The sequence below is a fragment of the Astatotilapia calliptera genome, chromosome 3, assembly GCF_964374335.1.
Source record: "Astatotilapia calliptera chromosome 3, fAstCal68.1, whole genome shotgun sequence".
NCBI classification, from domain to species: Eukaryota; Metazoa; Chordata; class Actinopteri; order Cichliformes; family Cichlidae; genus Astatotilapia; species Astatotilapia calliptera.
In genome coordinates, this window is record NC_137424.1 from 50,583,149 (window position 1) to 50,595,494 (window position 12,346).

The 12,346-nt window shown below is 41.5% G+C and overlaps 1 protein-coding gene across 2 annotated transcripts in view; it reads right to left on the reverse strand.

Annotated features, from left to right (window-relative positions):
* The window catches only part of htr2cl1 (5-hydroxytryptamine (serotonin) receptor 2C, G protein-coupled-like 1), a 227,541-nt gene that overhangs the window by 32,358 nt on the left and 182,837 nt on the right, over positions 1–12,346 (reverse strand). For both annotated transcript variants that reach the window (XM_026162610.2, XM_026162609.2), the window contains exon 5: positions 5,372–6,401. In XM_026162610.2, coding sequence (XP_026018395.1) covers positions 5,372–5,795 — 424 coding nt within the window. In that variant the 5' untranslated portion in view covers positions 5,796–6,401. The remainder of the gene's footprint in view (positions 1–5,371; positions 6,402–12,346) is intronic.

The following is a 12,346-nucleotide window of genomic DNA, read 5'->3' on the forward strand; positions in this document are numbered from 1 at the left end:
TATTTTAAAAAGCCTATGCTCCATCAATTTAATTTAATCATCTGGCAATTCCAATTAAAGAAATGCAAACACATATTCTCTAAAAGCTCTGTGTGTGTGTGTGTGTGTGTGTGTGTGTGTGTGTGTGTAAATGTCATGTAGGCCTATGCATTAGAAAGAGAGAGGGTAAAAAACCATTGTTAAATTACCATTCCCTTCATCTTTTATCATGATTGTCATCATCATCATTCTCATTAGCATCATCATTATTATGATAGCTGGAATAATTTATTGTCAGTCGAAATGGTGTGAGAACATTCAGTGACGTGCGAGTGTGTGTGTGTGTGTGTCTGGTCGATCACTCAGTCAGCCGTGAGGATCAATGCAGTCAAGTACCAGTCTGATGGATAACACTGCACGTAAAGATCCAGACTCCACTCAAGTGTGTGTGCGAGCACTGGGTGTGTTTGCAGGGACTCGTGTTCTTCTGTGTATATAAATGACAGAGAGACAAACAGCCAATCTGTCTCAGTGTGTTTGTGCATCTGAAAGAGCGAAAGGAAAGGACAGACTTGTCAGTGTTTTGTTTCAGTGTGTGTCTGTGTGAAACATTGATTACCACAGTGAGCAATCAGCTTGAACTAACAGACAGGCACAGAGCGGGCCAGCGAGTGTGTCCGTTGGCCACGCGTGGCCCATTAAGCAGCAATCAACCTTCCCCGTCCTGCTTAGCATTCCAGCAGGATGCCTGCCTGCCACAAAGCCAACACATGACTGTAGTGAATGTGGTCAGGTTTGGCAGGGGAAACAAAAGGCCTGCAGGGCAAAATAAAAGAGTTAGACCGAAGCATGAATATCCACACAGTATGTGCAGAATCACATCTGCATTTTATAAGCTGGGAAGCAAGAATTGATACATTTAAGGTGAATTGAAGTTGGCCTGCAGCATTATTAGTATTTTATTGAACTGCCGTAAAAGTAGCGGACATAAAAGAAAGATTTAGAAACAGGTGGGTTAGAGGCTGATATATCTTTATCTCCAGTGTGAGCATGACTTCAGAAACAAAGAACCAGGAAAGCTTAAAACCACTTCATCTGTTCTGCTGATATCTGCCCACTTATACCAGCTCTTTTGCCGGTATAACCCTTCTTCTACTTACATTATGGGTCAACAGAGTGGATTATATGCCTTCATCTCACAGTATCCCTAGCATCCTCCTCTGTCACACCGACAATCTTCATGTCTTCACTGCATCCATGAATCTTCCCTGAGCTATTCCTCTTTTCCTTCCTCTTCCTCTTTGAGTGTCTCTACATACAACCGGATAAGTTTGTAATACGTCTTATGTCTTCCTGGAGAAAACTCGTTTCGCCTTCTTCTTCTAAAGCTGCGCTGATGTAGAGATTTTGTTGTTTAGGAGAACACTGAATTGAGTATGGCGCATAAACGACGGGGGTATAAATGATTTTGACGCCAGGATATAACCAGGGTGGTGATCGTAAAGAAGGAAAAAAACTTTTGGACAGTCCTACTGCGTTATTAGTTAACGCAAGATACATGGAGGGGTTAATGTATAAAAGCCTTTATTGTATTTGTTTATATATGGGGGATGGAAGAAATATGGCAAAACGTTCTTCTCTAAATAATGTTTAGACGATAGATTGATTAATTTTGGTTTATATTTGAGATAAAGAATACATCTTTCTCATTCTCCTATATTCCTCTTGCCTTATTATAACTCATACAGATGAATCCCACCTCATGAAGATGACCTCAATAAACTGTCTTTCACTGATCTCCTGTTTTCTCCTTTGCCTTCTTTTTCCTCGTGTTTGTGCTTTTTCTGCCCTGTCTGCTGGTATCTCTGCCTCCAGAGCTGCATGTTTCTAATCTGAAGCCACCGGCCTCACTGACCTGCTGAGTGTCTATCGCTGTATTGTTTGTTGCCTCTCTTCCTCACTCTTCTTTTCTGTCTCCAATCTCACCCTTACCACAACCGTTTGAGACAGATGGCCATCATCCTTGAGCCTGATTCTGTTGAAGTTTTCTCTTTGTTAAAGGAGAAGAGGTTCCACACATCCTCACTAACCCACACACCTACACAGCCCCTTCTATTCTTTTATTTTTTCCCCCACCTTTTATTCTTTAAAACAGGTCTTAAAGTCTTTCACGACTCCTGTCAAAACTCCTGGTTCATGTTCAGGGTCCTTGATTCACAATTGATTAAAGCCGTGCATCTGCAGCTGTGGGATGTGAGAATGCAACAAAAGCTGAGATTGTGACATTGTGTCGAGGTATGATTAACTTTCCAAGAAAAATAAAGAAAGCTATTCATCATCATGTTTTCTGAGGTAATTTGATTATTAAATCAGCTGAACTAAGGCGTCTAAAATTCTTAAACTTAAAATGTGATCAAACTCAATTACAATGGTGTAATTAAATTCATGTGACTTATCCTTTGGCTTTTGACTTGTTAGTTCTACTGCTTGAAGCACTGCTCACGCAAGATGATGAAACTGATGATGACTGCTTAAGTTTACTTTTCCTTTTATCCAATTAGTTTGCATACTTTGTTTGCATGCTTCATCAAATTTCACAGTGAAAACCTCAAGTTCTGACCTGTTACAAGTCCTAATGATTAATTTCATGGTAAGCTTTTGCAGAAAGGGCTGCGCTGCTGTCATCACTGTTAAAAACATTGTATATTCTTCTATTCTACTAAGCTCTTAAAGCCCGAGTTACACATGCCTGGAGAATGGTTGTATTTCCTCCTAGCACTAACCAACTACTGGTGGCGAAACTTGTGTGACACAAACCAGAAATGAAGAGCATTTGCCTTCAAGGCAAGTTGTGCCTTACTGCTGCAACCAACATGTTTCAAAAAGTGCAACGTTTACTTTGAACGTAAAAGTTCTTCATTTACATTTAGCCTCAAATCTTCACAAATCCACTTTGACTTAGCAACCAGTTTGCAAGTATTTGCAAACTGGTTGGCATCTTCCATGCAAACTACTGGAGACCAGAGCATTCTGCTATTGACCGACGCAGTTTCCAATGCAGCACTGCATACCTCTTTGACACCAATTTAGTATTAGCCAGCAAACTCCAGCAACCACTTGCCAATTTGTTGTGGAATACAAATCTTTCCATAGCGACTGGATGGCTGCAACCCCTTGCAACCAGTCTGGGAATATTAATTTTTCCATGAGTTTGCAGACCAGTCTCTAGGCTTCTGTGACTGAGGACTAACCTCCACCAGAATCCCCACTGAATGAGGGTTAGGATTAGTTTGCGTTTTGCTAAGGAAGCCTAGTTTTGGAAACTAGAAGATCTGATCAAATTTCTATAATTCCACACAAAGGGCAAATCCTGCCTTAATCGTTGCCAGCAACATGGTAGCTGTAAAGAGGTCAAAGTAGCCACACTATGGGTTTCATTAATTTCTGTCATATATTTTGTCACAGTGGCATTTTCAAAACATGGCCACAGTTTCAAATAATGAGGTCAGAGTATATATTCAAGCAATCTCCGTGAACCAAAAGCTCAAGTCCTCTATGCACTTGGTTTCACTACAACTATTGTCTCTACTTAACTGTGGGCATGTAGCACAGAAGCCCCACCCACATGCTATTCAAATTGTGAGGGGCAGCCAATCAGAACAAAGTTGTCTTAAAAGGAGATGGAAGGGAGCTCAAACACACTGCTTTAGAGTGAATGAACTGCAGAAAAGCTAAATGATAAAAAAAGATTATTTTAAAACGTAAATCACGCAAAGACACTCCAGTGCAGTCGAATAATAAAAACATGGGTCTAGAAACAATGAGCATTATAGCTACCCTTTAAAAAGGTATATCGTGCACAGCATCCCTGAAAATATACCTTCATAAATGTCCTCACGTTTCTCAGATTACTGAACAGATTAATCAAAAATCTTTAAAATATGGCTTCATACGATTGGAAGTATGATATTAGCCAAAAAACATAGACACATTTATTATAAGGCGCTAAGAGTTCTTGGAAGCCGGTGATGTGAGCACTGAGAAAGAATGCTGTCACTGAAACCTGTAAAGGTCACCATCTGTTTATCTACATCTCTGAAACAGATTTTCTCACTGACTATCAGCTCTGTGATCGTCTCTGTGATGGTGACATTTACAGGTATGAAGTAGGAAATGTACCTCCCTCCTGAGGCGTTCACGTCGAGAGCTAGCTGAAACATTAGAAGAAGACAGTCTATCTTTAATCGAATGTTTTCACACGTGCTTGGGGAATGCACATATCCTATTATGCTAATGTGGGCGTTCATGCAGAATCCTGGCATGGACACTGGAAGCAAGAACAGCAGTAAAAAGCTGGTATGAAATTGCAATTATTAAGCTGGCATCCTCCGGCTTTTGATTCACTTGCAAAATAACAGTGTGCGCCGTCTCAGAGAAGTAATAATCATTTCAATAACTGCACGGAAAAATGTTTTTTAATGATGGCAGGCGCATGTCAGTGTGCTGACAACAGCTGGCAAGTGGGTGGATATTTGAGATCAGGTGCAGATTGTCTAAAGATTGAGATTTATAGGGATGAATCTGGCTTTTTATTATTAAAGGAGGGGCTGTAAAGAAGTGAATACATAATTACAAACACTTAAGGAAAGTGGATCATCTGTTTTGCTATTCTTTCAAAGTCGGTACGAGTAATTTACAAGTTCCTTTTGACTGTACTGAGCTTACTGAGAATGTAGGAGTAATGTAGTTTCTCAGTTTGCAGCAATTTTTCCACCTTCTCTTTGATTTTTCAGCCTGAAGCTACAAAACTAGAAAAGCGTCATTTAAATGTTTAAGTGGTCAGTTTATCTTCACTGCAAACACTAATTTACTAAGTTATCCTAAATGATATCAGCTGGTCTGATCACAGGTTGCACTATGTCCGTGAACACATCCGATCAAGTGCTGAGATCACGGCACACAAAGATGATGATTGACTCTTGAATCATTCTTAAATGGCTAAAACAGAAAAAGAAAAGAAAAATGGAAAAAAAAAAAATCAAAGATACAGAAAGTAAAATGAACGACTTCTTTTGGGTGCTGTCAGCGTTAATCTCGTTAAAATGACGTTAACGCCAAAACCGCATTTACGTGGCAAATCTCCATTAATTCGCTAACGGAGATTTGACGCCTTAAATGCGGTTATTGCATTAACGGCATTTTAACGAGATTAACGCTGAAAGCAATAACATATATACTTACATATAAACCAAACCAACTCATCCAATTGTTCACTGATGTTTTAAAGTTGCGTAAGACTATAAATATGCTACTGTCAGCAGAGATGAGTTGTGAATTTTATTTGTATATAAGTGTTTCATGCTGATATCATTTATGGGTACCATAAACTTACCATAGAGGATGTTGATAAGAGAGATTGGCATAACCAGGATCCCTACGAGCATGTCCGCTACAGCCAGTGACCTCAGAAAGAAGTTGGTGGCATTCTGGAGCTTCTTTTCCAGCGACACCGCGAGGATGACCAGAATGTTTCCGCCGATCGTCAGCGCAATGATGACGAGTATGAGCAGTGCTGGCCAGTTCTTCTCTTTGATAACCGCCCTGCTCACAGACTCCTGGGTTGTTAAATTATCCAGACCTAAACTCATGCCGGAAGCACCACCACCTCCGCTGCTGCTTCCAAGTCCTATCCCCCATGGGAGGGTTTGATTGAGATCTAAGGGGTTGTTGCTCGGCCAAGCCATTCGACTCCCGACCTCCAAGGAGGATGTGGTTGTCCCGAACCCGCCAAGAAGAGCCCTTGCTGGGCCACCCATTTCAAAGAGAGATTACTGGAGATTGGACAATCTGCTTCAGAAGCATACAGAAGAAGAAGCTGCACTCAAAATTAAGGGACACTTCTCTGAAGGATATCACCTAAGAGTTGATCAGATGGGATGGGAAGAAAGCAGGATAGGGAGAAATCTGGGGGATTGTGAATGACAGGGAAGCTGGGGCAGGGGGATAGGGAAGAAGCAGCTACAAGGGCTCTTGGTTTTATTATTGTGTTTTAATAAATCTTGCTAGTTCCAAACAGCCTCAAATTGTTCTGTTAGGCTTGTATCTCCCATTACTGGCCAACAAATCATTGCCAGGGAGTTCTCAAGGTATATGCTGAGCAAAACTGTCCCGAGTTGCTTTTTGGTGTTCAGCCACATCTACATCCAAGTGGAAGTGAGACTTTAAGAGTTTTTAATTTAGAGCTGGAAATTGGATGACTCATATCCATGGCTCCGGGCCACCATCGTCCTCTGTCCACCCAATCGCTGTAGTCCGTTTGCCACAGGGTGTCAGTCGGTTTCAGTATCTGCATTCAGCTTTGAACCTTGCTGTTGTGAACGGACATATCTGAGGTGTTTATCCAAGATGATGGTGAGGGCGAACTGCGGAAAGAAGCAATGGAAGAAAAAAAAAAGAATCAGATCATCTAATTTGAACTTCCTGCATGCACAAGTTGTTTTCACCCAGTCATTCATGATTTGAGAATAAATCAAACCTCTCTCTCTTACATTCCTTCTGGTCTGTCTTGATATATTCTTGATATATCCCCCCTTTCCGATTACTTTCCTTCCATCCATCTACTCCATTCACCCACTCCTCTCCCTCAGTCTTACTCAATAAATTTCCATGCTTTCCTTCTCTAAATCTTTTGAGCTTTCATCCATTTCTTCTTCCCTCTTCAGCCATCCATCAGCGCGCCCACTCAAATCTTCTTCTGTCCTGCATTTTCTCCGCTTCCTTTGCCCTCCAAGTGATTCTCCACCAGACTAATTTAGACTTTGTCCACACTCCTCAAAAAAAGGTCTGAAAAGAACGTTAAACATTGTACTCATTCAAAAATATACTAAAGATAAAAATCCAACAGATGCTTTGATGTTTACTCCTTCACATCACAGCATGTGTGTGTGTGTGTATGTATGGCTCTCCTCTCTATTTACCCTTACCAGTCAGGCAGCTTAGTGATTTAGCACCTCATAAATGTCTTCAAGGAGAGGTGGAGGAGTCAAAGTTTATGTGTGTGTGATAGTCAGCACGCGCATACAGTGAGTCTTTGCCTGTGAAGAGCACAAACGACCAAAAACCATTGAGACGTGTTCCCGTTTGCGTGGGATGTTTAAGAATGAAATGCGAATAAGTGTGTGTGTGTTTATTTTTGTGCTTTTTTCTTTCTACGTTCCCATGTGTCCACTTGTGAGTGTGTATTTTGAGATGATAAGCGAGCACATCTCCAGACGCAACCAAGCCTCCAGCTGAGATATTTTAGTGGGCGGCGAGTCTATGATAATATCAGGAAGGATAGAGTATGTCTGTCCATATTTTACTGAATGCTACATACACAATAATAAAAACTGTGCTTCTTTGTGGGTGTGGGTCTGTTAACATTTGTATTGTTTAATGTGTGTAAGTGTATTCATTTGTCTCTGCTTTGCACTTATTTGTGTAAATTGCTCTGAATGCAAATGAACTGTCTAGGTGCGATTGAGTGCAAACACAATAATTCATTCAGATTACTGTTTTGTGTGTGTCTGGGTGTGTGTGTTCCAACTTGTGTTGTTTATAAAAACAACCCATCCTCGTACTTAAATGACAATTAGGCTGATAGTAACCAGCACCTGTTTTCACACCTTGGCTCATGTGATTAGGCAGATGATCAATAGAGGGTCAGCAACCCTCTTATGGACACTCCCAATAGGGCTTAAATAGGGCTCTCCACCTCTTAGAACTCAAGAAGCTTCTTGGGCGAGAGGTGAAACGTCTTCAAGAAACTTAAAGATGATGATGACCTGGATGACTGAGAACCTTCAAAAACCCCTGAACTGAGTCTAAAGTAGATGCCTACCAGTTTACCTTGAACCACACCCTCCCCAACTGGTCTTTTATCATATTGAATGCAGTAATTGGACCTTAATGTTTTTTTTTGTTTGTTTTGCTTTCACTTATTATACGTAAACACTTCTTTTCTCATTTTCCACTCAACTGACAGGATGGCACATTCTTATTCCCAGGGTGGCTGGAAATAGGAATGTGACCCATTTGGGGTCATCCTATAACAACCTGTCTAACCTGACCAGTTGGTATCATTTTTCAGCTTGTTGGGTTAGTGTTGGGCCGATGGGCTGATTAGTGGGCAAGTAATGTACTAACCAAAATAAGGCTTTGTGAGGGATGCACTGTTGTCTGAAAAAAGCATGTATTTACTACCAGGCCACATGCCAATCAGTAGTATCCTGTGCTCACTTAGTCGCTACAGTTGCCCGCCTAAAAGTTGAGAAATGGTTATCTCAGGTCCCGCCCATTTTACATTTTACATTGTCAGGGGTTATTTGCAAGTAGTGCAGTCGCTTGAAGTTGATTTTCTGTGGTGTGTGGTTGCCAGGTCGCAGCCAATTGATTCCACTGTGGACGCAGCTTTAGGCATTAAAATCTGCTGGGTTAGGTTTAAAAAATAAACGCAACAGTTGCCATGGCTTATAAAACACTTCTTTCTGGTTGCCATGGTGACACTTGCTTTTTCTACAGAACATACGTGCTTTTGGGACAAAACATATTTCCCACTGAATTGCATGACTTACAAATTTGTGCTCACTGACAAAAGTGTAGTTCTTTCATTTTTTTGGGTGACTATTTCACAAACTCCTGAGACTGAGCTGGGATGAAGTCACCTCTTTGAAAGTGACACAAATAATTTCTTGTAATTTCGTATATCTCTATGGGAAACATGCACTTGCTATTTCACAGGTGTTTGGATGCTGCAAAGAACTAAAACAGGAGCCCGCATGTCTCACTCTTTTTAGGTGTGGTTGCCTTTCATCATACCAGAGCATGACTGCCTGTGAGGTTCAGTTAGGTTTTGCTGTGCTTCATCCAAATACCAGTATTACTGAGGACCCTCTAAACATTTGGAGTGAGCTATAGAGCCTAAAGCGTTGGCACAGTGCCCACTACAGTCCAGCTGCACCAGTTCGTGCTCTTTTTGTTTAAATACATTCCTCCCTCAAGTTTGTGCTCTATATTAGACACTTCTTCTTCAGCTCTCAGCGAAGGTGGTCACACTTTTCTCCTCTCCTCCTCACCCTTATCTTCCCTGCTTAGCCTCTATGTCATTGTCTTGTCTTGTGTGCATTACTTTCCAGAGGTGTGGACTCGAGTCACATGACTTGGACTCGATTTTATGACTTTAGACTTGACTTGGAAAAAATGTTCTAAGACTTGTGACTTGACTTGGACTTTTACACCACTGACTTGGGACTTGAATTGGACTTGAACCGGTTTACTTGAAAAGACTTGATATTTTACCCCAAATATAAAATTTAACATGCATATTATATAGAGGTTGAAAATGTGACGTCATTCACGGGTAGAACCGCAAAGGATTCTGGGAACTCGTGGCAAGCGGTACTAGCGCACGCAGGCTTTCAATTAAAATCAGTTATACAGCGATAAAAAGAAACACAAAAATGTCAAGAAGCTGTTGTATTATTAACTGCAATAGCTGGTCGCATGACAGCCACGGGAAGCCGACGGGTAAAGAGATCGGTTGTTATCGGATTACGTCGTTGAAGAGAAATTGTTCGAGCCATGTTTCCGAAGTAACAAAGAGGCGACGAATGGCCTGGATTGCAGCCATTCAAAGATCAAATATAACGTCCCAGAACCCTCCAGCTCACAGGTTAGTCTGCTCCAAGCATTTACACAAAGGTCAGTCTGCTGTTGTAGTCAATACGTCATTTTTCATAACATAATTGGTGATATAGGTTACAAGCAAGTCTGGCGCTGAACAGAAATGGTCGTGCTATGCTCCTTTGTTTATTGTGCATAAATAGTGAATTGTCCTGACACAATATTGCGTTTCGCTTCTGTTATTACCATGGTACATTGACAAAAACATATACTTTTATTCACAGGATAAAACAGGTTTTTTGTATCACTAATTGCCCAGTACGATTACAGCATACAGTATTATTGTCACTGCTACATTTCTGTGATGCTACCAGAAATTATTTCCACTACTAATTAATTACCATTGAGCTCAAAGGTCCTATTAATAAACGGTTAACGAATGTGTATTTATGACGACGATTTGTGAGACTGGTAAACTTATGATACGTACGATGGTCTTTACTTTCTACACGGTGCGTTTCAAGGTCCTGTACCCATCCGTCGGTAAACTGTACCTGGGCTTGTTGCAGTGACCTGAAGTTACTAAACTTCATGAGTGTATGCACTCACTCCAAGAACCGTATGATTATAAATATGCATATAAATATGCTACGATGAGATAGTTGACTTCATCTAACTAGCAAATGTTTTCCAGGCTACGTTGGTGATTCAGTTTTTTTTAATGTGTATGATATTTTTGTCATGCGATTTTAAAGCTGGTCCTACAACCGCATCCAAGAATAACATGCAGCTTATCTCAGAACTGTCGGTGAAAATTATTCTTGGAGCTAGGTTTAATTGAGCTGCATTTTAAAGAGGTGCAATTTCACAATTTGTGTATATTTTCTAAGTTCACTATTTTGTATGTGTTGAGAAAAACACAGATTTAAAAATTACATGGTCTAATATTTACATTTAGCATATAACTGCAACATGCTTTTTTTCGTTTGTTTTTTTTAAAGACTCGAAAGGACTTGAAATTCAAAATTTCAGACTTGTGACTTTACTTGGACTTTTACACCAGTGACTTGAGACTCGACTCTGACTTGCCTGACATTACTTGAGACTTGAGGATAAAGACTTGAGTCTTACTTGAGACTTGCAAAACAATGACTTGGTCCCACCTCTGTTACTTTCCCTGGAATAGCCTCCCACTGTCGTCCTCTAAAACCTAAAAGAGAATTATGGATTTGATCAACTGGTCTCTGAATGCTATTGACACCCTTTTCTCAACGAGAAATCTGGGCTCGGGAGAGCCTGAGTGCCCTGGAGGGACTTTCCCTGCCGGATACACGATGGACGGGTGGCAGAACTGGAGGTTCATGTGCCTGGCGGGACTGTCGATCGAGGACGCTGAAGATATCTATCTATTCGGAACCGTGATAACAGGGTTCATGCTGATCGGAGTTGGCTTAGCCCTGGTTTATCGGAGAAATAAGAGAGCGGAACCGGCTGTTCAAACCCCCCCAAGGCTGCCCGCTGGAATCGAAATGGAACGAGGCGCAATCTCTCACAACGAACGTAATATGGTCAACACCTTGGAGACGCTTGCAGCTGCTGTGAAGGCTCAAAACAACACCATTGAGCGTATGGGGGGAAACATCAGAGAGAGGCCTGCTCAAAATGAGACCCTTGAGCGACAGTTGGAAGACATCGCGGAACGGATCACTGCAGCGGTGAGGTCTCAGAATCAAAAGAATGATAACACTATAGGCATAGGCACTCACTCATCCCCCCTCCCTTTCCAACGCCTTCGATGCTTGTTTCCTGCGAGGGAACACGGCGGGTCTGTGTGCCGCGCTGGAATGGTAGCGCTGTGCAGGGCGGCTGCTGTGTTCGCTTCGGATTACTCCTCACCAACCACCCACCCCTGTGGCTTGTCATGTCTTCACAATGTTGTGCTGTGGACATTTATGTGCTTTTTTGTGCAGAGGAGTTTTTTTTCTCTCTGATTCTACCAATCTCCGACCTGTATCCCCAAGTAATGTTTGTGCTATATGTGTAAGGTCGGGGGGGGGGGGTCCCATTTCACTGCAGGGCCACCTGCATGTGACGGATAAAGCTTTGATTGATTGATATAAGGAAACTTTCTGCATGCAAGTGCAATAAGGACAGCTGCAAAGATCTCCATATCTTTAAGTCTCTAAAAGCGTTGCTGACTGGTCTCTAGGTCTATGTGACTAAAGTCTGAGAAAACCTGCCCCAAAGTGTTGGGTTTGTTGCGTTTCCAAAGAGAAACTTTATCACAAATTTTAATACTGGTGGGACAGTGTGGCATCAATGCCCAAGAACACCTTGTAACACTCATAATGGCAGTATTTGATATCCTGGGGTTATAACACATTAGAAAGGAGCACTCTTTCCTCTCTCTCTTACACACACACTTTTTTATAATGGGACTGAAAAAAGAAGAAAAAAGAAAGAAAAGCACACAGTTCGTGAGTCCATTTTCTTTGTGGTGTATTTGGGGTCATTTTGGAACATACTCTACTTTCACATGCCTTTGAGCAATTTAAATTATTTAACACAGATATTTTCAGAGCTTGGGCACAGGTAGCTTTCACACCAGATACCATATCCACTCTTCCAACATGGCTAGGGCTCAGTATGCTGACATGCGGTAACCACACAGCTCAGGCAATCTAGACTTTTGAGGGTCAAACATGCT